General features: G+C 37.3%; 1 protein-coding gene across 4 annotated transcripts in view; it reads left to right on the top strand.

The window, feature by feature from the left end:
• The window catches only part of SNX29 (sorting nexin 29), an 825026-nt gene that overhangs the window by 544093 nt on the left and 253576 nt on the right, over nucleotides 1-27357 (top strand). For all 4 annotated transcript variants that reach the window (XM_056806180.1, XM_056806179.1, XM_056806182.1 and 1 more), the window contains one exon: nucleotides 7451-7532. In XM_056806180.1, the coding sequence (XP_056662158.1) occupies nucleotides 7451-7532 (82 nt within the window). The remainder of the gene's footprint in view (nucleotides 1-7450; nucleotides 7533-27357) is intronic.

Here is a 27357-nt window from a genome sequence, read left to right as displayed (position 1 = left end):
AACATCCTCAAAGAGCTTATAATCTCTGTGAACATAAATAAAGATTTTATAAGTGAGAATATACTAAGTATATAGAAAAGGTCAACAGAGAAGAAGAAGAGATTAGGGAAGGAGAGGTATAACTTTTAGCTTGTGAGTGATCCTACTTGAATAGATTCTATATGGTCTTTGTATGGATTCTTTTTGGACAATTTACAGAAATATATGAACAAAAGTTCCATAAGATAAATTGTTAAGAGGTTGAGATATCCATCAATGGTGATCAAAAATCTTTCATAATATCAATGATAAATAACTTATTTGTGAGTTGGGCAAAAATAACAAAAGTCTGAATATCTATTTCTACAAAATATGCAGAACAGGAAAAATTTTGCAGTCATCTTCATAGAATGTTTAATGTTAATTTTTAGTCATGATCAAATAACTTGTATCTATAAGCCAAAGAGCAGGCTCATTTCCCTCCTAAACTCAAAGAAAAAGAGGCTTGAGGAATGTTTCTACATTCTGTAGAGTTATTATGGAAAATGAATTGTTCCTTTAAAAAATGGAAGGAAAGATTCAGAGGAAAAAAGTCTCTAAAGAAGAAGTTCTGAAGTTGAAGAGTAGAAGATGAGATGAGAAAGGGAAGAACCTCTGAATGTTTGGAGCCTAAGAAATCAGTATGAGTCTCTTCCCAAACATGAGGACATTGGACCTTCTAAGGAAAAAAGCAACTGTTTGGCCTTCAACCAACGATGCCAGATGCTATATTATTGTGATGGGAAGTAATAAGGGCCTCCTTGCTGATGGATTATGAGGTAACTATTTTGCAGTCTGGCTCAGAGAACTCTCATATTCCTGGGTCTTATATTGACAAGATGATAGAAAACCACTAAGACTGATCAAAGTGAATGATGACTCCTTTCTGATCATTCATGATGACACAAATGGTATTGTCTGAAAGCTTCTAGAGAATGCAAAGGAATATGAAGTCTTGAAGAAGAAACTGAAATCCATAGGAGCACAAGTAATATTTTTTTTTATTGCTGGGAGAGACTGTTAGAAGACTGTGGCAGAATTGGAAAAGTCCATCTGTTTAACAAGATAGTGAATGAGAAGGGTATTTTGACCTTTGGACAATGACTTTGGATCATAGGAGTGATGAGCTCATGTTAGGTGCCCTATATCTCTAGCTAGAATTTAGTAAAAATATACTTGCCTGGTTTTTTGAAAATCTATTTAAAAGAAGGAGGAGGGAAGCTACATATGTATAATCATTAAGCATAATGCCATAAGGAATAACTGAATATCAGGAAGAATGATATTGAGTCCTTACTATGTGCCAGGTATTTGACCAAATTTTGGGGATACAAGAAAGGCAAGATAATCCTTGCTCTCAAGGAGCTCTTAGTCTTTTATGGGAAACAATTGTATATGATCAAGCTATGTACAAGATAAATTGGAAATAATCAACAATGAGGGGGCTCTAGTATTAAAGGGGATCAGAAAAGGCTTCCTGGAAAAGATGGAATTTTAGCTGGGGCTTGAAGGAAGTCAAAGAAGCCTGGAGATAGAAATAAAGAGGAAGAACATTCTCATTATGGAAGACAACCAGTAAAAATGCCTACATATGGAAATCAGGAGATCCGAATATCTTATTTGTGGTAAATTGTAATAGAGAGAGAAAAAAGGAGGGGACTTGAAAGATTCTGGGACCAGAAAATCAGCTGCTGTTGGGGACTGATTTCTGAGTAGCACCTTCCCTCTTCCTCCACTAAGCTGGACAACTTTTAATGGAGTCAATTCTGACCTGACCAGACAGTGAATCAACCCCTCCCAGCCTTCTTTTTTTATTTGAAAATCCTCCCACCTATTACACAAACTTTGAGACAGTTCTTCTCTAATCTAAATTATCTAATTTATTTCTTGAAAAGAAGAGAGAGAGTAGAGGGTAGAGGGCAGAGGGACAAAGGGAGATCCCTGCTAACTATTTCTTATGGCCACTTTTTGATGGTGGATCAAAACTGTCTTTCAAGGAATATAGTTCCCCTAAGGGAAAATTCAATCTAGAGTGATCTTCAGTTTAGAGCAAAATACTTTCATTCAGCTCAGCCAGGCAAAATGGTATTAGAAGAGAAATTCTCCTAACCAGCTCCTTCCCAGAGTCTTAGATAAGAGACTGACCAGAAACTCCCTCTGGCCAACAGTTTCTCCTTCTTGAATCTTCCATGAAACTCTCTCTTCCCCAGCCAGTTCCTGAATGTTCCATTGCCCTCCAGACACATTTTCCTCAACTTTTTCAGGTCTCCCTTGTTCTTGGCAAATTCCTTTTTTACAATATCAAGGAGTTCACTGTCATTGGATCAAAGACTATATGGAGGAATATAAAGGGTAAAAAGAAAGTTAGAGCATAAAGGCCATGAAGGACTTCAAATGCCAAACAGAGGATTTTATACTCAATCCTGGAAGTAACAGGGAACCATTGTTTAGTGGAAGAGTGACATGGTTTAAGGATGATATTAGAAATTAAGTCTTGTTAGATCAGTTTAGAGGTAAGAAGTGAAGAAGCTGGCTTGAGAAAGAATTGGAATTTGAAACAGATCTGAGACAGAATGTCAGTTTCAAATGTTGACAGTGTATTTGGGAGGTGTAATGGTTTTTCTGTGGCAGTTACTCTCTCTGGGTATGGCTGTTCTGAGATAGTTGGCATTTGCTCTAGGGGAGTGACTATGGCTCTCTTAGAGTGCTGGAAGTAGATGACATCTTTTCTCTCCTTACTGTCCTGACATAGAAGGAAAGGGCAGAAAAGCATGAAGGAGCTAAGTGTTTTCCTTTTCCAATTCAGGAAACACTAGTGACTGTCCATTGGTGTTTCATAAATTGTTTTATCTCTGGGAAGACCAAAGAAAGACCAGGTCTTTGGTTTGGACTCTGAGTGTGCTCAGGCTCAAAGTCCTAACTTGGTTCTTGCTGAGGCTCAGCCAGCTGGCCTTTGTTATTTTTATAACTTGCAGACAAAGTTAAGAATTATATACATCATATAAAGATGATAGTGTTACTTTATTGTAGAATAGGGAAAATTTGAGTTAGTCACATCAGAAAGGATCAATGTAAATAGTTTGTTTTTGTATAATAAGAGTCTCCTTAGTGTCTTTGTACCTGTCCCTGAAGAGAACTTCACTTATGAGCTTCACTTCACTTATATAAACTAAAGATACATTGTGAGCACAGCAAGCAGAATATCTAATCAGTTAATATCCATAATCAATTCATTGCTTATTATTTTTACAATGGTCAAATCTGTTCTTTAGGAAGATCAGTTTGGCAGTTCAGTGGGAGAATCTTGTGACAGGCAAACCAACTAATAGACTGGCCTGATATTCCAGTAATCCAGGTATGAGGTGATAAGGACTTCTATTAAAGAACTGGAAGTGTCAAGAGAGAAGAGGATATACATGAGAGATGGGTGAAGATAAGATTAACAGGATGGATGGATATGGGTGGTGAGATGGTGAAGAAGTTGAAGAAAACCATTAAATTGAGAACTTGGATGATGAGGATAATGGTACCATTTACAAAAATAGAACAGTTAGGAAGAATCTAGGATAAAGGTAATAAGTTCTGTTTTGGACACATTAATTTAAAATGTTTATGAGACATCGATGTGCAGATGTCTGAAAGGCAGTTTGAGATGTGAGACTGGAAATCATTAGAGAAGTCTGGCATGGATAAGTAGATTTGAGACTCAACAACATAGATGCATAATTGAATCTATATGAGTTGTAGATATCACCAAATGAAATAGTATAAAAGGAGAAGAGAAGAGAAGAGAGTTCAGGACTCTGTGGGATACCCACAGTTAGACTGACTATAATCAGTCTGTAAATATTTGTTTCTGTAAACAGTTGTTAATTGCTTATTGTATTTTAGGTACTGTGCTAAGCCCTGGGAATATGAATACAAATAAAAACAAAGAGTGTCTGCCTTTGAGGGATTTACAATCTAATATGAGAAGATAACACAAGAAAGGAACCTGTAAAGGAAGGCAAAAGTATTGGAGGATGGGAAGGTTGCTCGAATTAGGGACATGATGGAGATGTAGAAGTTTAAAGGAGTTTAGCTTTTAAGAAATGGGGAGAGATTGTGCTGAGTCCCCTTCTTTAAATAGAGGCCCTGGAGCCTTTGGCCCTGTCTTCCAGAAGGTCCGATCAGAAGGGCAGTAGGTAGTGATGAATGTGAATACCAGGCAGATTCAAATTTGCAGGATAATGACATTTCTGAATGATGAGTTTCCTAGGGATAGAAGGCATGATAGAGGGTTCCAAAGAAGTTTGAAGGTAGTATAGCTGGCAGGAAATGGGGAGGACTATGAAAACTTTTAATGGTATCATCAGTACATTTTAAAGTTGCAAAACCCCAATATAACAGTTTGATTGATTGCCCATTTATAACATTATTACTGTGTACCATTTTTCAGGACCAATTAATGATACTAGTTGAGACATTGGATTGCTAGTTACAAAAATGGCACTCAGTAAATTTTTTAAAATTAAGATACTAGAGTTAATTGCATCTTTGTGCAAAAAAGAAGAGTAGTAGTCGGGTGATTAAGGAAAATTATTATTTCCCTTCTGGTCAATCTAGATAGTCTTTGTGGAATAGTTTGGATGTAAGGAGCTATTTAAATAAGGTGAAAAAGATTACTCAGAGTAGTTAGTATAATGATTAGATCACTGAAAAAAATTATACTCATTGAATTAGAAATAAAAAGCTGTGGTAAACTGATGCCATCCTAACTTCATCATGCTTAAAATTTACATAAACATTGAAGTAAAAAAAATTAACTTGTCCTTTTTTTATCCACTTGTTTGGTTTGAGGAACAAATTTAGTTCAATTTGTTTCATGATCTATTTAAGAAAAAAAATGTTAACTTACATCAAGGATCACTATTCTTTAGCCACTCATTGTTACTTATGATAGACATGATGGATTAGTAGTTTATATAGTAGTTATCATGATAATAATTTCTGATTTGTGAATTTTGTGAAATTTTGTGAAAATCGTGAAATTTTCTTTTGTTTAAGAGAATTGACCTTGAAGTTTGGTTGGTACTATTTTCATGAAAATTTATATTGGAGAAACTTATCTTCTCCAATTACTATTGATAGTATTTTGAAATATTGGAGGATATCAACAACTAGTACTTCTTTATTTTCCCCACATGAATCTGTGTGCTTATATATGTAGAGAATGGAAGCTTTTAAAATATACTGTTCTGGGTGCTGGGGAGGTTGACCTCTAAGTTAGCTTTCAGTTTAAAATCTCTGACCCAGTTATAGATAGTTATTCTAATTTGAAAATAAGGATTTTCTAACAAGAGAATTATATAATAAAAGTGGTATTTTTAGAGAAATTATTATGACCTGTATACAGGAAAGTTTGGAGAAGGGATAAGGAAGCAGAGACCTTGATGGATTTGGTTTTGAGACACATTGGGCTTGAAATGATGGTGTTTCAAGTGAGAAATTGGTGCTATGGAACTAGGTTAGGGAATATGTTAGGGTTGGAGATTTAAATTGGAATATTATCCAAATGGGAGATAATTGAAGTCATGAGAGCAATTGGAGACAGATAAAGAGCAAAGAGTTTCTGTGTGAACCCTGTGGGAATGTTTGTAGTTAGAGGTAGGGAATTAGAAAAGAGTGCCCAAAAGGATCAGACAGAAATTAATGTACGATATTGTAGAGTCAGAAGGAAGAGAGAGAGTTTTATTATGGAGTGGGTCATAAACATCAGCTGTGTAAAAAGGTATGTAGAAGTGAGAAGAATGGTCAAAAGGATGGGCTGTAAATAAATAAGAGAAAAATAAGTAAAAATATGTGGTAGAAAAAAATAAAACTCTTTTCCCCATAGGAAAGTTTCTTTGTACATTTGAAGTCACATAATAAGGATTTAATGAAGAAAAACAAATGAAATTAAGAGAGAATATTGTATGTAAAGGATAGCATAGAAGTATGAAAGGGATGAAGAAAGATGCAGAGAATGTGTAACCAATTACATCAAGAATGGCCTATTTGAAGATAGACAACATGGATTTGTACTAGGCCAGTTATTTGCAACTCTGAGACTTTCTTCAACAGAGCTCTTATGTCCTGGAGCAAGATTGAAAAGAGTAGAAGACTGAAGTAATCCATAGTAAGAGTAAAAAAATTAAGAAAATGAGAGAGTCCAGAGTATGTGGGTAGTATTGATTTTTATCCATGCAGTCAAAAGTTTAGCAGTCACTTAAATGTAGCCAGGAAACAGTGATTATTCTAGATAAAGTGAAGTGAGAGGAGCCAATAGATTTAATGGTAAAGAATAGGTTGTGTGGGTATGAAGTTTCCTAAAAATTGATAAATAGAGCCTGCTTTACAGTAAAAAGTAATTGTAGAGAGGTTGATTAAAAACTCTTTAATGTTAGTAGAAGTTTATATATACTTTACTGCTGGAATCTGCAGATTCCTGCTATGGAATCCATGATAGATCAGGATTCTGTAATATGAAGCAAGTCTATTTGACATAAAATCTGTATTACTTATAGCTATTTATGAACTTTAAGTTGATCTTTAAAGAAGATACTAGAATGTCTTTCTGACTGCAACTTTCTATGTTAATAAAAAGAAGTCCAAGTTAGTTATGTCCTGAAATCCCTTCATAGGGAAATTAAAGGAGGAGGCTCTGGGCACTTGAACAATTATTCTGACTTTTATAAAAGAAATTTCATTAGATATACAAACTTGATTTGGAGACTCTAAAATGCAGGCTTGTGCTTTGAGTATTAGAGATGTGATCAATAAGTCTTATTTTCTTTCTGGAGAGGGTCACTACTTTAGAGCTAAGCTTAGATGAAATCCTGCCTCAGGAGATAACTATTAGTTCAAATGTTGTTTTCCTGGTTAAAATAAAATGCTTTTTACTCTAGAGATTGAGAGAACATTGTATCACAAATGCTTCCATAGTAAACATCTCAAATTGTGCTCTAAGTGCAAGAGTTAGAGAATTTTTATGAGCTGCTCTTTAGAGAGAACACACTTGAAAATGCATTTACCATTACAACAGCTTTAATGAGCAGGAGGGGTCTGGTACCTCCACAGCCATGTAATCCTGTTTTTATGGTTAAGACACAATTGATCTTGAATTGTTCCCAATGCTTATAATGCCGTCTGCTCAGCTGTAATTTGGATCTATCCATTAGTGGAGGAAAAAAACTTCTTTTAAAGCCAACTTTCTCCTGAAGATAGTTTATAGACTGACACATTAGACTGAAATAGTTTCTTACTCAGTTTTAAATAAAAGCATACATTGTTATAAATTGCTTTCTCTCAGTGTTTTAAGTTAAAGATGAAATTAGTTGGATTAGTTTCATTATATTAAAACAATGAGTGACAGTAACCTATTTTGACCATTTTCTCTCTTTATTTTGGTTAGATCAAATCGAGCTTTGATAAATGTCTGGATTCCTTCCGTTTTTCTTCGGGGAAAGGCTGCCAATGCATTCCATGTATATCAGGTGAGCACTATTATTCTTAGGCAGACTTCATAAGCATAATTTTTTAAATCAAAACTTCTCTATGACAGTTTTCTATTTTTCTTATTTTTTCCACATATGGTCACTCTGTCTTAGAGACAGAACATTAAATATGTACAAATAAGCTCTACTTCATCCCTTGGCTCTATTCTTCTCCCTTCCTACTCTCCCCTAGCCCTCTCTACTATATATTTTAAACTTAGAATCCATTGCAAGAAATATATTGTTTTCTGGTCTTTTAGACAGACAATTCAGGCAAAAATCTTAAGGAAGAAAAATCCTACCATTGCCTGAGCTTGCTTGAAACCATATTAATGTTGGGCTTTTAAGGGGACAACATATTAAATCTTCAGGCTCTTGTGTTCTTATGAGTGATGAATGAAGATATGATTGGAAACTTCACAGATTCTCCTAAGGTCTACTAATGGTTGTAAAGTAGAGACACTACATATTTTGTATTTCTTTGATGCTCCTCCATCCTTAAAATTTTTTCCCTTTGTTATATTCAGATTATAGTTTTTGGTATTTTCATCTTTTAGGACTTTTTTTGCTTGGAGCACATATTATCATTCTATCTCTGATTATATTTCATTGATTCTTCACTTCCTGTGTTGTCACTTGATTTCCCAAACTCCAGACACATTCTATGGTAGTTTTCAAGAGTTCTATACTTATTTTTAATAAACTGTGTAAAAAATCTTAATGCTTAGTATTTTTCTCATGTGGATATTAAATAATAAATGACTAGCTACCTAATAATTAAGATGCCTTTCCTAAATTACTCACCATTCTTGGTATTTTGGAACAGGTTTTTTTTTAATAATATTTCATTTGATCATTTCCAAGCATTATTCATTAAAGACAAAGATCGTTTTCTTTTCCTCTCCCCAACCCCCCATAGCCTACGCGTGATTCCACTGGGTATCACCTGTGTTCTTGATTCGAACCCATTGCCATGTTGTTAATATTTGCATTAGAGTTTCGTTTAGTGTCTCTCCTCTGTCATGTCCCCTCAACATCTGTAGTTAAGCACTTGCTTTTCATCGGTGTTTCTACTCCCACAATTTATCCTCTGCTTATGAATGGTGTTTTTTCTCCTAGATCCCTGCAGATTGTTCAGGGACATTACACCGCCACTAATGGAGAAGTCCATTACGTTCGATTATACCACAGTGTATTAGTCTCTGTGTACAATGTACTCCTGGTTCTGCTCCTCTCGCTCTGCATCACTTCCTGGAGGTCGTTCCAGTCTCCATGGAATTCCTCCACTTTATTATTCCTTTGAGCACAATAGTATTCCATCACCAACATATACCACAATTTGTTCAGCCATTCCCCAATTGATGGGCATCCCCTCGTTTTCCAGTTTGGGGCCACCACAAAGAGCGCAGCTATGAATATTTTTGTACAAGTCTTTGTGTCCATTATCTCTTTGGGGTACAGACCCAGCAGTGCTATGGCTGGATCAAAGGGTAGACATTCTTTTATCGCCCTTTGCGCATAGTTCCAAAATGCCCTCCAGAATGGTTGGATCAGTTCACAACTCCACCAGCAATAAATTAATGTCCCTACTTTTCCACATCCCCTGCAGCATTCATTACTTTCCTTTGCTATCATGCTAGCCAGTCTGCTGGGTGTGAGGTGATACCTCAGAGTTGTTTTGATTTGCATCTCTCTGATTATAAGAGATTTAGAACACTTCTTCATGTGTTTATTAATAGTTTTGATTTCTTTATCTGAGAACTGCCTATCCATGTCCCTTGCCCATTTATCAGTTGGAGAATGGCTTGATTTTTTGTACAATTGATTTAGCTCTTTATAAATTTGAGTAATTAAACCTTTGTCAGAGGTTTCTATGAAGATTTTTTTCCAATTTGTTGTTTCCCTTCTGATTTTAGTTACATTGGTTTTGTTTGTACAAAACATTTTTAATTTGATGTAGTCAAAATTATTTATTTTACATTTTGTGATTCCTTCTATGTCTTGCTTGGTTTTAAAGTCTTTGCCCTCCCAAAGGTCTGACATGTATACTATTCTGTGTTCACCCAATTTACTTATGGTTTTCTTCTTTATGTTTAAGTCATTCACCCATTTTGAATTTATCTTGGTGTAGGGTGTGAGGTGTTGATCTATTCCTAATCTCTCCCATACTGTCTTCCAATTTTCCCAGCAGTTTTTATCGAATAGTGGATTTTTGTCCCAAAAGCTGGGATCTTTGGGTTTATCGTATACTGTCTTGCTGAGGTCACTTTCCCCCAGTCTATTCCACTGATCTTCCTTTCTGTCTCTTAGCCAGTACCAAATTGTTTTGATGACTGCTGCTTTGTAATATAGTTTAAGGTCTGGGACTGCAAGGCCCCCATCATATGTGTTTTTTTTTTTCATTATTCCCTGTATATCCTTGATCTTTTGTTATTCCAAATGAATTTTGTTATGGTTTTTTCTAAATCAGTAAAGAAATATTTTGGGAGTTCAATGGGTATGGCACTAAATAGATAAATAAGTTTGGGTAGGATGGTCATTTTTATTATATTGGCTCGTCCTATCCATGAGCAGTTAATGTTTTTCCAATTGCTCAAGTCTAGTTTTAGTTGTGTGGAGTGTTTTGTAGTTGTGTTCATATAGTTCCTGTGTTTGGCTTGGGAGATAGATTCCTAGGTATTTTATTTTGTCTAAGGTGATTTTGAATGGGATTTCTCTTTCTAGTTTTTGCTGCTAAGCTGTGTTGGAGATATATAGAAAAGCTGATGATTTATGTGGATTTATTTTGTATCCTGCAACTTTGCTAAAGTTGTTGATTATTTCAATTAGCTTTTTGGTTGAATCTCTAGGATTCTTTAAGTAGACCATCACGTCATCTGAAAAGATTGATAACTTGGTCTCCTCCTTGCCTATTTTGATGCCTTCAATTTCTTTTTCTTCTCTAATTGCTACTGCTAGTGTTTCTAGTACAATGTCAAATAGTAGAGGTGATAATGGGCATCCTTGTTTCACTCCTGATCTTATTGGGAATGCATCTAGTTTATCCCCATTGAAGATGATATTAGCTGATGGTTTTAGAAAAATACTGTTTATTATTTTTAGGAATGACCCTTCTATTCCTATGCTTTTTAATAGTGTTTTTAATAGGAATGGGTGTTGTATTTTATCAAATGCTTTTTCTGCGTCTATTGAGATAATCATGTGATTCTTGTTGGTTTGCTTGTTGATGTGGTTAATTATATGGATGGTTTTCCTAATATTGAACCAGCCCTGCATCCCTGGTATAAATCCTACTTGATCATGGTGGATGACCCTTCTGATGACTTGCTGGAGTCTTTTTGCTAGTATCCTATTTAAGATTTTTGCATCTATATTCATTAGGAAGATTGGTCTATAGTTTTCTTTCTCTGTTTTTATCCTGCCTGGTTTTGGAATCAGTACCATGTTTGTGTCATAAAAGGAGTTTGGTAGAACTCCCTCTTTGCTTATTATGTCAAATAATTCGTATAGTATTGGGATTAACTGTTCTCTGAATGTTTGATAGAATTCATTGGTGAATCCATCAGACCCTGGGGATTTTTTCTTAGGAAGTTCTTTGATGGCTTGTTGGATTTCATTTTCTTATATGGGATTATTTAAGAATTCTATTTCTTCTTCTGTTAGTCTAGGCAGTTTGTATTTTTGTATATATTCATCCATATCACCTAAATTGGTGTATTTATTGCCATATAATTGGGCAAAGTAATTTCTAATGATTGCCTTAATTTCCTGTTCAGCTGAGTTGCTGTCCCCCTTTTCATCTTTGATGCTGTTAATTTGCTTTTCTTCCTTCCTTTTTTTAATTAGATTGACCAGTACTTTGTCTATTTTGTTTGTTTTTTCAAAGTACCAGCTTCTTGTCTTATTTATTAAATCAATAGTTCTATCACTTTCGATTTTATTAATTTCTCCCTTAATTTTTAGGATCTCTAGTTTGGTTTTCTGCTGGGGATTTTTAATTTGATCGCATTTGAATTTTTTTATTTGCATTTCCAATTGATTGATCTCTGCTCTCCCTAGTTTGTTAATATATGCACTCAGGGATATGAATTTACCTCTGATTTCAGCTTTGGCTGCATCCCAAAAGGTTTGAAATAATGTCTCGCTATTATAATTTTCTTCGATAAAATTATTAATTGTTTCTATGATTTCTTCTCTAAATGATTTTGGAGTATCATATTGTTTAATTTCCAATTAGTTTTTGATTTGGTTTTCCATGTACCTTTTCTGATCATTATTTTTATTGCCTTGTGATCTGAGAAGGCTGCATTTATTATTTCTGCTTTTCTGCATTTGTGGGCTATGTTTCTGTGACCTAATGTATGGTCAATTTTTGTGAATGTGCCATGTGGTGCTGAGAAGAAGGTGTATTCCTTTTTATCCCTATTTATTTTTCTCCATATGTCTATTAATTCTAATTTTTCTAAGATTTCATTCACTTCTTTTACCTCTTTCTTATTTATTTTTTGATTTGATTTATCTAAATTTGATAATGGTTGGTTTAAGTCTCCCACTAATATGGTTTTACTGTCTATTTCTTCCTTCAATTCTCCTAGTTTCTCCATTAGAAATTTGGGTGCTATATTATTTGGTACATATATGTTGATTAGTGACATTTCCTCATTATCTAAAGTCCCTTTTCACAAAATATAATTACCTTCCGTATCCCTTTTGATCAGGACTATTTTTGCATTGGCTTTATCAGATATCATGATTACCACTCCTGCCTTCTTTCTGTCAGTTGAGGCCCAGAAGGTCTTACTCCATCCTTTAATTCTGACCTTGTGGGTGTCTACCCGCCTCATGTGTGTTTCTTGAAGACAACATATGGTAGGGGTTTGGATTCTAATCCATTCTGCTATTCGTCTACGTTTTATGGGTGAGTTCATCCCATTCACGTTCAAAGTTATGACTGTCATTTGTGTACTCCCTGACATTTTGATATCCTTCCCTCAACCTTTTCTTCTTCGGCTCTACCTTTTAGTCCAGTGATTTACTTTAAATTGGTCCCCCTTGTCCCTTCCCTTGATATGTTTCCCTTTTTAGTCCCTCCCTTTTTGTTCCCTCCCCTTACCCCCCCTTTCTCTTCCCTTTTGTTTTCCCTCTCCCCCTCCCCCTCTTGGTTTTCCCTTCTCCCTACCCTTGTTGGGTAAGATAGAATTCAAGATCCCAGTGGATCTGGATGTTTTTCCCTCTCAGAGTTGATTTACCTGAGAGTAAGGTTTAAGTAAAAACTCTCTTCTTCTCCTTCTTTTAGGAGTTTTCTTACTCTCCCCTTCCCATGTGAATCTTTGTGTGAGAAAGATTATTCTATTTGGTCTTTCTTTTCCCCCTATTTACACGTTACATTTTCCCCACATGTTAGTATACATAGATTAATATAGATGTAGTCCTTATAGAAGAGCGTTTGAGTAAAAGAAGATGATAACATTTTTCTCCTTTTCCCTTTCCATCATATTTACCTTTTCAGGTATTCCATACTCTTTGATTTTTGATATCAAACTTTCCACAGAGCTCTGGTCTTTTCTTTGCAAAAAGTTGGAAATCTTCTATTTTGTTGAATGCCCATACTTTCCCTTGGAAGTATATAGTCAGTTTTGATGGGTAGCTGATTCTTGGTTGAAGACCCAGCTCTCTTGCCTTTCTGAAGATCATGTTCCATGCCTTACGATCATTTAGAGTAGAACTTGCAAGGTCTTGTGTGACCCTGATTCGCATTCCTTTATATCTACTTTGTCTTTTTCTAGCTTCTTGTAGGATTTTTTCTTTTGTTTGAGAGTTATGGAATTTGGCAATTAAATTCCTGGCAGTTGTCTTTTGGGGGTTTAGTGTAGAGGGTGTTCTGTGAGCTCTGTCAGTGGCTGTATTTCCCCCTTGTTCTAGAATCTCTGGGCAATTTGTTTTGATTATCTCTTGCATTACAATGTCGAGTTTGCTGTTTATTTCTGGCTTTTCTGGAAGTCCAATTATTCTTAAATTATCTCTTCTCCCTCTATTTTCCAAATCTGTCACTTTGTCAGTGAGATATTTTATGTTCTCTTCTAATTTCTTGGTCTTTTGTCTTTGCTTCATTAGTTCTTGCTTTAAAGCCTGGTTTTCTTTTTCAGTTTGGTCAAACTGGTTTTGTAGATGCGTGAATTTCTTTTGCATTATTTCCCACTTTTCCTCCCAGAAGGCTTCCATCGTTTTGATCATTTCAGATTCAAATTCTTCATGGGTTTGTGGAGAATTTCCATTTCCTTTGGAAGGTTTTGGAGCATTTGCTTGTGTTTCCCCTTCTATCTTTTCTGTTTTTTGTATTTTTGCTCCATAAAACGTGTCCAAAGTTGCCCCCTTCTTCTTGTTTTTTTTTTTTTTTTAATTTGGGGGCTTTTGTGCTTCTGTGGAGTTTGCCATCTCTATCTGAGTGGGGAGGATTAGCTTTTCTTATCTCTGTCTGATGTTCAGAGGTTTTAGCCCTAGGCAGATTGTCCGTTCTATACAGTTGTTGTTCTGTCTTCCCGGGGAAGCCAGGAATTGCCGGTGTGTCCCTGTTACTGCCCTCTTCTCTATATGCTTCTCAGTTGCCTTACTTCCACACTCTAAGCCTGGCTTGGCCCTTGTTTCTGTGCCTTAGCAGGCCAGCGACAGCAATCTGTGGGGGGAGGGGCCACGGCTTCCTGGAACTCTGAGGGCTCCTGATGAGATTAACTTTTCCATGGGTTGAACTGAGTATACTTTGAGGCAGGGACTTTTTTCGTGAGACTTGGATGGAAGGATCCAGCCATTGGGTTACAAGCTCCCCCGTCTCTCTCTGTTTCCCTGCTGTGTGGGTGTCCCCTCGACTGGGTCAGGTTGTTTTCAGGATGTGGCCTTCAGAATAACCGGCTCCCGAGGCCCTTTTGCCAGCCCTGAGGGTTGCTGTTGTTCCAGAAGACCCTGCTCTCTGAGGGGGAGGGGCTGTGACTCCCCGGAGCTCTGAGGGCTCCTCTCAGGGGTTACAAGCTCCCCTGTCTCTCTCTCTTTCCCTGCTGTCTGGGTGCCCCCTCAACTGGGTCAGGTTGTTTTCAAGGTGTGGCCTTCAGATTAGCCGGCTGTGGGGCTCTGAGGTTGCCTCTGCTGCCTCGGACTGGGCTCTCTGGGTTGAGGGGGATGGGTCCTAGGACCTTCCTTCTGACTACCCCTTAAGTCCAAGTGGTCTCAGGTTCTGGCTTTTGAGGGGGGCCGTACCTTTTGATTCAGGTCCAGGTCCAGGAGAAGGACTCTTGGGGTCTATGCTGTTGATTGTTTTGAATTTTGGTGCCCTAGGAGCATATAGTTTGAGTTTGGTAAGGAAGGGTTTCAGGAGATCTGAACTTTAGCTTTCTCTAAGCCACCATCTTGACCGGAAGTCCATTGTCTTTTTTTTAAAGGTAATGCTTACATTATATGAATAGGAGGTTTAGGTGCAGCTGCATATATATCTAATTTGAAATCCTGATGATAGGAATGATTTTTTTTGGCAAAGATATATGCAGAGGAAAGTTATTTTATCTTTCATGTTCAGCTAGGCAACAATATCACTTATAATAAAAATTGGAAAAATCTGAACTTTGGTTTAGGAAAAAAGCAAATTAGAAAAAGCAGATTTCCAAACGTCCTCTTCCTTTCATTTTGTTTTCCTCTCACCCAGATCCTCAAAACAACCCGTCACCCCCACCCTTCTCCTGTCTGGTTGTCTTCCAGTTCTGCTTTGAGGTCATGAAAAAGTAGTAAGGTGTTGCTTGGAAAATGAAAGAAGAAAGAGCACACTTCTATTTTAAAGTGAAATTAGAATGTTCCATCAACTGAGAGGCTTCCATGACCTTTAAAAACAAACAAATATTTTTTTTTCTTTGCCAAGAAGATGTTTAGGAATTTTCAGCCTTTGAAAATCAGATCCTGAATGAAATGGATACAGAAAATATGTAGTTGCCAGGGAGATGGTTTCCACAGCACTTAATACCATTAAAACTACCTCGCTTCTATTTTCTGTATTAAAAGCTTTTCAGAGCTTTGTCCATCCTTCCTGGATTTTGAGTATGCAACCCAGATGCAAGAGAACAAGAGGAATAGCAGTTCCTAAATGACTTTTATTATTTTAAAAGTGGTGCTTTTCGATTTTGACATCTTTTTGGCATTTGGGAAGTGTTGTTGCAACCCTTTTTTGCTGGATTATTTTTGCCCATTTTCAAGCATCAGTAACAAAATTATTAACATCAGTAGTACAATTTCTGATCTTTGTATTTTAATTTTTTCTGGCAACTAGACGGTGTTTGTTTTTTTTTTTTGCCTTGCTGAATTATTTTATTTTATTTTATTTTTCGATTTTAAACATTAGTTTTATTTGGTCAATTTCAAATATTATTCATTGAATACAAAAATAATTTTATTTTCCTCCCTCCCCTCCCATCACCCCTCCCATAGCTGATGAACAATTCCACTGGGTATCACATGTGTCCTTGATCTGAACCCATTTCCGTGTTGTTGGTATTTGGGCTAGGATGTTCATTTAGAGTCTACATCCCCAATCATATCCTCTCGGCCCCTGTAGACAAGCAGTTGCCTTTCAGTGTTTTTGTTCCCACTGTTTGTCCTCTGCTTGTGGATAGTGTTTTTTCTCATAGATCCCTGCAGGTTGTTCAGGGACATTGCACTGACACTAATGGGGAAGTCCATTATGTTTGATTGTACCACAGTGTATCAGTCTCTGTGTACAATATGTTCTGGTTCTACACCTTTTGCTCCTCATCACTTCCTGGAGGTTGTTCCAGTTCCCATGGAATTCCTCCACTTTATTATTCCTTTGAGCACAATAGTATTCTGTCACCAACATATACCACAATTTGTTCAGCCATTCCCCAATTGAAGGGCATCCCTTCATTTTCCAGTTTTTTGCCACCACAAAGAGCACAGCTATGAATATTCTTGTACATGTCTTTTTCCTTATTATCTCTTTGGGGTACAAATCCAGAAGTTCTATGGCTGGGTCAAAAGGTAGTCAGTCTTTTATTTTTTTCTAGTTATGTAATTATGCAGTTTTTTTCCTTTTAAACATTATTTTATTTGGTCATTTTCAAACATTATTCATTAGAAACAAAGATCATTTTCTTTTCCTACCCCCCCCCCCCATCACCCCTCCCATAGGTGATGCATGATTCCTCTAGGTATCACATGTGTCCTCGATCCAAACTCATTTCCATGTTGTTGGTATTTGCATTAGGTTGTTCATTTAGAGTCTCTCCTCAATCATATCCCCTCAATCCCTGTAGTTAAGCAGTTGCTTTTCATCGGTGTTTTTACTCCCACAGTTTATCCTCTGCTTGTGGATAGTGTTTTTTTAGATCCCTGCAGATTGTTCAGAGACATTGCATTGTCCCTAATAGAGAAGTCCATTACCTTCGATTGTAGCACAGTGTATCAGTCTCTGTGTACAATGTTTTCCTGGTTCTGCTCCTTTCGCTCTGCATCACTTCCTGGAGGTTGTTCCAGTCTCCATGGAATTCCTCCACTTTATTATTCCTTTTAGCACAATAGTATTCTATCACCAACATATACCACAATTTGTTCAGCCATTCCCCAATTGAAGGGCATCCTCTCATTTTCCAATTTTTGGCCACCACAAAGAGAACAGCTATGAATATTCTTGTACAAGTCTTTTTCCTTATTATCTCTTTGGGGTACAAACCCAGCAGTGCTATGGCTGGGTCAAAGGGCAGACAGTCTTTTATCGCCCTTTGGTCATAGTTCCAAACTGCCCTCCAGAATGGTTGGATCAATCCATAACTCCACTAGCAATGAATTAATGTCCCGACTTTGCCACATCCTCTCCAACATTCATTACTTTCGATTGCTGTCATGTTAGCCAATATGCTTGGGGAGAGGTGGTACTTCAGAGTTGTTTTGATTTACATCTCTCTGATTATCAGATATTTAGAACACTTTTTCATGTGCTTATTAAGAGTTTTGATTTCTTTAACTGAAAACTGCCTATTCTTGTCCCTTGCCCATTTATCAGTTGGAGAATGGCTTGATTTTTTGTACAATTGATTTAGCTCTTTGTAAATTTGAGTAATTAAACCTTTCTCAGTGTTTTTTGTTATGAAGATTGTTTCTCAATTTGTTGCTTCCCTTCTGATTTTGGTTACATTGGTTTTGTTTGTACTAAAACTTTTTAATTTGATGTAGTTTTTTTATTTTACATTTTTTGGCTCTTTTTATGTCATGTTTAGTTTTAAAATCTTTCCCTTCTCAAAGGTCTGACATGTATAGTATTCTGTGTTCACCTAATTTACTTATAGTTTCCTTCGTTATGTTCAAGTCATTCACCCAGTCTGAATTTACCTTGGTATAGGGTGTGAGGTGTTGATCCAAACCTAATCTCTCCCACAGTGTCTTCCAGTTTTCCCAGCAGCTTTTGTCAAAGAGTGGATTTTTGTCCCCAAAGCTGGGGTCTTTTGGTTTGTCACATACTGTCTTGCTGAGGTCACTTACCCCAAGTCTATTCCACTGATCCTCCTTTCTGTCTCTTAGCCAGTACCAAATTGTTTTGATGACTACTGCTTTATAGTATAGTTTGAGATCTGGGACTGCCAGGCCAGCTTCCTTTGTATTTTTTTTTCATTATTTCCCTGGATATCCTTGGTCTTTTGTTCTTCCAAATGAACTTTGTTATGTTTTTTTCTAGTTTAGTAAAAAAGTTTTTTGGAAGTTCAATGGGTGTAGCACTAAATAGATAGATAAGTTAGGGTAGGATGGTCATTTTTATTATATTAGCTCGTCCTATCCATGAGCAATCAATATTTTTCCAATTGCTCAAATCTAGTTTTAGTTTTGTGGGAAGTCCTTTGTAATTGTGTTCATATAGTTCCTGTGCTTGTCTCGGTAGATAGATTCCTAAGTATTTTATATTGTCTAGGGTGATTTTGAATGGAATTTCTCTTTCTAATTCCTGCTGCTGAGATGTGTCGGAGGTATATAGAAATGCTGATGACTTATGTGGGATTATATTGTATCCTGCCACTTTGATAAAGTTGTTGATTATTTCCACTAGCTTTTTAGATGATTCTCTAGGATTCATTAAGTAGATCATCATGTCATCTGCAAAGAGTGATAGCTTGGTATACTCATTGCCAATTTTAATACCCTCAATTTCTTTTTCTCCTCTAACTGCTACTGCTAGTGTTTCTAGTACAATATTGAATAATAAAGGTGATAAGGGGCATCCTTGTTTCACTCCTGATCTTATTAGGAATGCATCTAGTTTATCCGCATTGCAGATGATGTTTGCTGATGGTTTTAGATAGATACTGTTTATTATTTTTAGTGACGATCCTTCTATTCCTATACTTTCTAGTGTTTTCAATAGGAACAGGTGTGTTTTATCAAATGCCTTTTCTGCGTCTATTGAGATAATCATGTGATTTTTGTTGGTTTGCTTGTTGATATGGTCAATTATGTGGATGATTTTCCTGATATCGAACCATCCTTGCATTCTTGGTATAAATCCCACCTGATCAAAGGGAATAACCCTCGTGATGAATTGCTCTGGAGGCTTTTTGCTAGTATCCTGTTTAAGATTTTTGCATCTATGTTCATTAAGGAGATTGGTCTGTAGTTTTCTTTCTCCATTTTCGGCCTGCCTGGCTTTGGGATCAGTACCATATTTGTGTCGTAAAATGAATTTGGTAGAACTCCCTCTTTGCTTCTTGTGTCAAATAGTTTGTATAGTATTGGGATTAGCTGTTCTTTGAATGTTTCATAGAATTTGCTTCTGAATCCATCAGGCCCTGGGGATTTTTTCTTTGTGAGTTCTTTGATGGCATTTCAATTTCTTTTTCTGATATGGGTTTGTTTATGAATTCCATTTCTTCTTCTGTTAATCTAGGCGGTTTTTATTTTTGTAAATATTCATCCATATCACCTAGATTGGCATATTTATTGCCATATAATTGGGCAAAATAGTTTTTAATGATTGCCTTAATTTCCCCTTCATTGGAGGTGAGTTCTCCCTTTTCATCCCTAATATTGTTAATTTGATTTTCTTCTTTCCTCTTTTTTATTAGATTGACCAATATTTTGTGTATTTTGTTTGTTTTTTTCAAAGTACCAGCTTCTAGTCTTATTTATTAGTTCAATATTTCTATCACTTTCAATTTTATTAATTTCTCCCTTAATTTTTAGGATCTCTAATTTGGTTTTCTTCTGGGGGTTTTTGATTTGTTCACTTTCAAGTTTTTTGATTTGCATGTCCAATTCATTGATCTCTGCCCTTCCTAATTTGTTAATATATGAACTCAAGGATATAAATTTGCCCCTGAGTACTGCATTGGCTGCATTCCATAGAGTTTGAAAAGATGTCTCATCATTGTCATTTTCTTCAATGAAATTATTAATTGTTTCTATGATTTGTTCTCTGATGTTATAAAGGAATAAACTGAGTGGAAACTCATTACTTACTGAACTAGAGATGATAAACTGATAGAAATCTGTTTCTTCAGCAATGGCTGTTGTTCTCTGAGTTGGCTGTGGCTAGAGAGGACTGCTAATGGGCCCTGAGGCTGCTTATTGGTAATGGAGATAGAACAGAAATGCTGGAGGATGCTGCCAAAAGCCTGTTGGTACACAGGCGACACTGCTTATAAGGGAGTGCTCTGGGGTTTGCCTAGTGATCCCTCCTGATCGCTGATGGATCAATCTAGTTCCTTACTTCTTTCCTCCCTCATTTCTCCAATCTTCTTTGAAGCGTTTGGCTCCTTCCCTCCCTCCTGAGTTGAAATATAGTGATACTCTAGTTGTTTTCTCAGTCAAGGGTTTATTGGGATAATAGGATGGAAAACTGAGGTAAGAGGGATGAGGAATTTTCCTAATCTAAATGATATAAAATTTAGGATTTGGGGAGTTACAAGTGAGACTCTTAGATAGTTAGAAAGATGGAGGACAATGGCAGTTCAATAACTTCTTTCTTCTTCACAAATCAGCCAGATCTCTCAGCTTAACCTCAGAAAGAAACAAAGTACAAAGTCTCACTTTTTCTCTTGGTTAGCTCAACTCTCTTATAGACCATCAACTCAAAGCTTCTCTCTGATCAGCTTCCACTGCTCAGAGCCAGAGAAAAATTCCAAATGCCAAGTCAGCCCCACAAAAGTCTCTCAGCCAGCTTCAAACCTCCAGGGAGAGAGTGTCTCCCAGTCAGAGACAAATTTCAAAAGCCAAGTCACCCTCCCCCCCCAGGGTCCTTTCAGCCAGCTTCAAACCTCCAAGGAAAAGAGTGTGTATCCCCCCAATCAGAGACAAAGTTAAAAAACCCAGTTTCTCCTCTCAGGGTTTGGCTAGCAACCCCCCACGTTCCCCTCCTGGAGACATTCCATTGGAATCTTGTCTTTTGCATCTTGGTCCACAAGTCCTGCAAAACCTTTCTCTTCCTGTCTCTATCACACTGACTAGTCGATTTTGGAGAATCATATTATTTAATTTCCAATTAATTTTTGATTTAGCTCTCCATGTACCCTTACTGATCATTATATTTATTGCCTTATGATCTGAAAAGGTTGCATTTGTGATTTCTGCTTTTCTGCAGTTGTATGCCATGTTTTTATGACCTAGTATATGGTCAATCTTTGTGAATGTGCCATGTGCTGCTGAAAAGAAGGTGTATTCCTTTTTATCCCTCTTTATTTTTCTCCATATATCTATTAACTCTAATTTTTCTAAGATTTCATTCACCTCTTTTACTTCTTTCTCATTTATTTTTTGATTTGATTTATCTAAATTTGATAGTAGTAGGTTCAGGTCTCCCACTAGTATAGTTTTGCTATCTATTCTTCTTCAAGAAACAGTTTCTAATCAAGTGCCCTTTATGGTGGCAAAAGAAACACTCCCTAGTTTCTTTTTGCACTGATCTTGCCTGGTAACTAGGTTTTTGGGAAACATGTTTTGTGAATGTTCTGACCATGTTCAAATTTTTTTTTCCCTAAATTTCCTTCTGTTTCAAATCCTTTTCAGTCCTCTGTAACTTTTCCTTAGGATCCTTAACTTCCTTACTCTGATCTGAATTGTTTTTAAATAGGTAACCTGAAGCCTCTCTTAATTCAATTAGGGAAACTGAATCATACTTGGGGAAATAGTTCTTAAAAAATGTCCTCAAATTTGGTGTGTATCCCCTCAAAAATTGCCTGCGTACATGACCATCTGTCTCGTCATCATCTGCTTCTAAACCTAAAATTGCCTCTGCCATTTCTGACAGACAGTCTATTTATGTGGCAGGATGTTCTCCTTTATCCTGCCTGACCTTATCAAATTTGGACCACGCACCACGTTTGGAACAGCATTGCTTAATGTCTTGAAGCAAATCCTCCCTGCACTGTTTAAGGTATGACATGCAGGTCGGATTGGCGAAATCAAAATCCTCTCTTTGAACTGGAGTGGGCCAGCTGGTCATATTGGTTTCAGATCTAGTTGTCTCCACAAATTTCCTTTGCTCATGGGAGCTAGAAAGTTCTGTTAAAAGAAATTCAATATCTTTGAAGTCTGGATCAATGATCTGAAAGGCTCTCTTCAGCTCCTTGTGGGCTTTAAAATGATTGTCCACAAATTTTGGAAAGCAGCATTTAATGGACTCAAGTTCCTGAGGAGTGAATTGTCTATGAGACTTTGAGTGTATAACACCAGCATTAGTTGTTAGCTTGGTGACTTCCTTCAATGGACATATTTTCTCAGGGGCACTAGAAGCCTGGTTCTCATTTGCACTACTACCTTCAGTTTCCTGAGGTGCATCATCTGATTGCCCATACCTAGATCTAGACCTTTTTCCTTAATGAATTGTTCAAATACTGCCTTAATCATCTTGTCTAAGTTGTTGTCAATGGCCATAACCTTCTCTGCATTAAGGGGAACCATGAATCTGAAAACTTTCTTTACTTAGGATTAAGTCTGCAACACAGCCATGAAGACTATATATACTTGTGCCAGGACTTGCCAGAGAACCAACTCATTTTGGAAAGGTAATTGTAACACAGTCATAGTCAGGTTTCCTACATAATCTACACTTTCTACTAGCATTTGAGTATAGAATATGGTAAACCCAAAAGCAAGCGATGACTGCCAAAACCACCACACCAAAAACTACTTGTTTGAACATCTTTACTCTCTTTCCTTCCTCCCTGTGGGATTGTTGGGTACCATCAGACTAAGGGTACTACTTGAAATAGAAGAGTAAATTGTAGGAAAACGGTTACTTGTTGATTCTCTGGCTTGTGACTAGAGAGGACCGCTAAGGAATCTGAGGCTGCTTATTTGTAATGGAGGTAGAAATGAGAAATGCTGAGGGATGCCATACAGGAATGGTGCCACCCGGAGATGCTGGTACACGAGAGAACTGCCTACAAGGGAATACTCTGGGGTTTTGCCTATTGATCCCTACTGATGACTGATGGATCAATCTATTTCCTAACCTCCTTCTTCCCTCACTCCCTCCCGTAACCAACCCTCTCCACCCAGTTCTTCTTGAAGCCTTTGGCTCCTGCCCTTCCCACTTGAGTAAACTATAAAGATTCTCTTTTCTTTTCCTTTTTCAAGTCAAGGGGTTTATTCGGATAACAGGATGGGAAACTGAGGTAAGAGGGATGAGCATTTCCCTAATCGAAATGAGGTAAAATTGAGGATTTGGGGAGTCACAAGCGTGACTCTTAGACAATTAGGGAGACGGAGGATAACAGCAATCAAAATCATTTTTCTTCTTCACGAAATCAGCCTGGCTTGTCTCCTTTCTCAGCTTCAACCCCAGAGAAAAACAAAGTTCAATGTTTCTAAGTTTCTCCTGGCCAGCTCAACTCTCTCCAAGAGACCACCAACTCAAAAGCCAAGTTTCTTTTTCTTATCAGCTTCAACTACCCAGAGTCAGAGAGACAGAGACCAAGTCCAAAAGTCAAGTTTCTCCTCTCATTGTGGCCTGCAAACCCCCAACTGCCACTCCTGGGAACATTCTGTTGGAATCTTCTTTTGATTGACATCTAGAGCTAGATCTTCAGCCTTGGTTCTTGCAAGTTCTCTCTCTCCCCATGTCTCTACTATGGTCTGTTAAGTTTCCTCCCCCCTCTTCTTCCCTCTCTTTCTTTTTTGAGCTCCCTCCCCTCCTACCTCCCTTAGTTTTCCCTTCTTCCTTACCCTGTAGGATAAGATAGACTTCAAGATCCCAATGGATCTAGATGCTCTTCCCTCTCAGAATTGATTTCACTGAGAGTAATATTCGAGTATTACCTTTTAGCACTCTCTTCCTCTCCCACTTAAGAGTATTCTTCCCCTCCCCTTCCCATGTGTATCATTGTGTGACAAAGATTATTCTATTTATTTTATTTATTCAGGTATCTCTTAGTACCATCTTCGATTCCCACTCACCCTTTTTTTTCCATATCGTTTTATATCCTTTAATGCCCCAATCTTTTCCTATAAATGATTATTATATTTACTATAATAATGAAAATATTTTCGAGAGTTACAAATAACATTTCCCCCATATATTAATATATTAATATATATATATATATATATATAAAATTTGATCTAATTGTAGCCCTTAAAGAAGAGAGTTTGAATTAAAAAAAAGAAAAAAACACATTTTTCTCCTTTTCCCTCTCTTTCATATTTATCTTTTCATGTTTCTCTTGATCTTTGTGTTTGGATATCAAACTTTCCACTTAGTTCTTCTCTTTTCCTTACAAATACTTGGAAATCTTCTATTTTGATGAATGCCCATACTTTCCCCTGGAAATATATAGTCAGTTTTGATGGATAGGTGATTCTTGGTTGAAGACCCAGTTCTCTTGCCTTTCTGTATATCGTGTTCCAGGCCTTGGGGTCTTTTAGCCTTGAAGCTGCCTGGTCTTGTATGATCCTGATTGGTGCTCCTTTGTATCTGAATTGTTTCTTTTTGGCTTCTTGTAGGATTTTCTGCTTACCTTGAAAGCTCTGGAATTTAGCAATTACATTTCTGGGAGTTTTTTCTTGAGGATTTAGTGTAGAGGGTGTTCTGTGAACTCTTTCAATGTCTATTTTGTCCCCTTGTTCCAGAACTTCAGGGCAGTTTTCTTGGATGATCTCTTGTAGTGTGGTGTCACGGTTTCTGTTTATTTCTGGCTTTTCAGGGAGATCAATGATTCTCAAATTTTCTCTCCTTCCTCTGTTTTCCTGATCTGTCCCCCTGTCAGTGAGGTATTTTATGCTTTCTTCTATTTTGTCAGTCTTTTGACTTTGCTTTATTAATTTTTGCTGATTTGCAAGATCATTGGTTTCCAGTTGCTCAATTCTGGTCCTAACGGCCTGGTTTTCTGTTTAAATCTTTTGGTTTTCTTGAACCATTTCCCACTTCTTTTTTCAGAAGGCTTCCATCTTTTTGATAAGCTCCATTTGATATTCTTCCAGGTCTTGTGGACAATTTTTTTTTTTTTGGTTTTGCCTTTTTTGAGTTTCATCCAGTATCTCCTCTGTAGCCTGGGTTTTTCCTCTGTAAAAATTTTTGAGGGTCACAGCCTTAGTTTTAGGTTTTTTGGAAGGATTTTGTGGCTCCTATGCATGATTAGCCATTTTCCTAGATGTTTTACCTTCTCTCTTTAGTCAGAAATATGAGTCAGCTGGGCAAGTTCTATGTGTATGGAGTTAAGGAGCAAGGATTTTGCCTTAGTCAAGCTCTTGATTCTCCTCAGTCCTTTGCAGCTCTTCTTGGTGCCACCCTCCCAGGGGCGCTCAGGGTCTGCGCTCTCCTGCCCGTCAGTGTGTCTGGTCTAGCTGCTTTCAGGGGTAAGTCCCGGGGGGGGGGGGTGGTCCTAGTCAGCTCCCAAGGACCCTGATGTGCTCCTTGCTTGCTCCAGAAGCACTCTTCGCTCACTCCCTGGCTCCAGTGGGCATGCTGGCTCCTCGTACCTAAGGTCTGCGCTCTCTCACATGCTGGGTTTTTCCGCCTAGCTGCCTTCAGGGGTGGATCCCCTGCTGCCCTAGTCAGCTCCCAAGGACCCAAAGATGCCCCCTACTCACTTCAGAGGTGCACTTGCTTGTTCATCTTGGCGTGCACTGGCTCTGGCTCTTTAGGTGGGGGTGAGGGAGGGTGGATCGACTCACTTTTGGGTGGAAGCTCTTTCACCCTCTTATAGATTGGAAAAGCCCCAATCCCATGCACCTTCAATGCTGAACCCAACTTTACAGCTCCTCCACTCCTCTGGAAATGATTCTTAAGGTCTTTTGAGGTAATTCTTGGCGGTGTGTGCTGGGGAGAGTAAGTAAGCAGCGTTTAGATTGCCGCCATGCTTACCCGAACGTCTCTCTTTGTGTTTTCTTGAGGAAGATAATGGAGTAGTTTGCCATTTCCTTCTTCAACTCATTTTATAGATAAGAAAACTAAAGCAAACAGGGTTGAATGATTTGTCTGGGGTCACATGGCCACTAAGTGTCTGAGGCTAGATTTGAATTTGGGTTCTTCTGACTCCCTACAGACAGACAAATAGATAAATGGTAGATTGGAGATATCTCAGCAGGAAGCCACTAGAATTAAGAGGAATCAGGAAAGGCTTCTTATAGAAAGTGAGAGTTTAGCTGAGGAAGGAAGCCAGGGAAGCCAGGAAGTGAACGTAAGAGGGAAAAAGATTTCTGGGAATGGAGAACAGCTGGTGAAAATGCATACCACACAGTGCCAGCATCACATAATGACACACCTGTGCCATGCAACTACAGCCTGCATCATGAAGCAACAGGAGGTGCTTTGTCTATTTCATAAAAGGCTTTTATTCACAGGTTGTATTAATTGTAGGACACATTTATTCCTGGGTGTAAATAATTGGTGTCTGATCAGTAAATGATGAGGCTATTCATTATGTATTGGAAGCATATTAGAAAACTTTGCCTTCATGGGTCCTTGAAAACTATACCTGTGTGGGGGTACAAAGGAAATTACCTTAAAACATCAGTGCTGGCATATGCTATGCCAAAGTTTATTCCAAAGGATGAGGTGCCATTGACAACTCTGATTCTATCCTGTTTGACTCTGAATCAAATGGGTTCCTTTTGGAAGCAAATGTTATGGTTGTCAAGATTATATAGAAGTAAATGTTTGTTTTCTGAAACCCACATTCCATTTGACAGTGTAGGTAGGGGTAATTGGAATCATTATCTGCCTACATTTTCTCTGTATGTAATCCACTTCAGCATTAAATGTTAACTTCTATTGTTTTCATTTACATTTGTTCAGTAAAACTCAGTTTACTTTTTTTTTAAAATACAGTCATGATTTCTGAAAAGTATCTCTTTCAGCATTAGCTTCCTTCTCAATAGAAAAGAGAATCTTTATTAACTATGATGTATATTAAAGAAACCCACTTAATATTTACATTCTTGAAAAAGAGTTAAATGGCATCATTCATTTTGAAATAATTATTCTAGCTCACCATGTTTATGGGTTATGAGAAAAGGATATCTCTCTTTAGCTCTTCTCTATTAATAATTGATCCTAGGGTATATAAGTAGGAATTGTTTTTTGGGTCAGTTGATGGGTCAGATGACTTTTGGACTTTGCATATTGTTTTGTCTTAAATATTCTTTTTTGTCTTCCTTTTCAAGATAAAAGATTTACCCTATAGCCACTTGTTTTTTATTTTACCTAGATGTTTTCCTTTTTACACTTTGTTAGTCTGTAGCTAAGCAGATAAAGAATTCATTAAGCAGGAAAATATAATATTGAGTTTGATTCAGAAATGTGAAAACTAATGATACCTCCAGGAGTTGGCATGAATCCTTCTTTCCAGTT

Source organism: Monodelphis domestica, chromosome 7 (assembly GCF_027887165.1).
Source record: "Monodelphis domestica isolate mMonDom1 chromosome 7, mMonDom1.pri, whole genome shotgun sequence".
Taxonomy (NCBI): domain Eukaryota; kingdom Metazoa; phylum Chordata; class Mammalia; order Didelphimorphia; family Didelphidae; genus Monodelphis; species Monodelphis domestica.
Note: the sequence above shows the minus strand (reverse complement) of the source record. Positions and strands in the feature narration are given on the sequence as shown.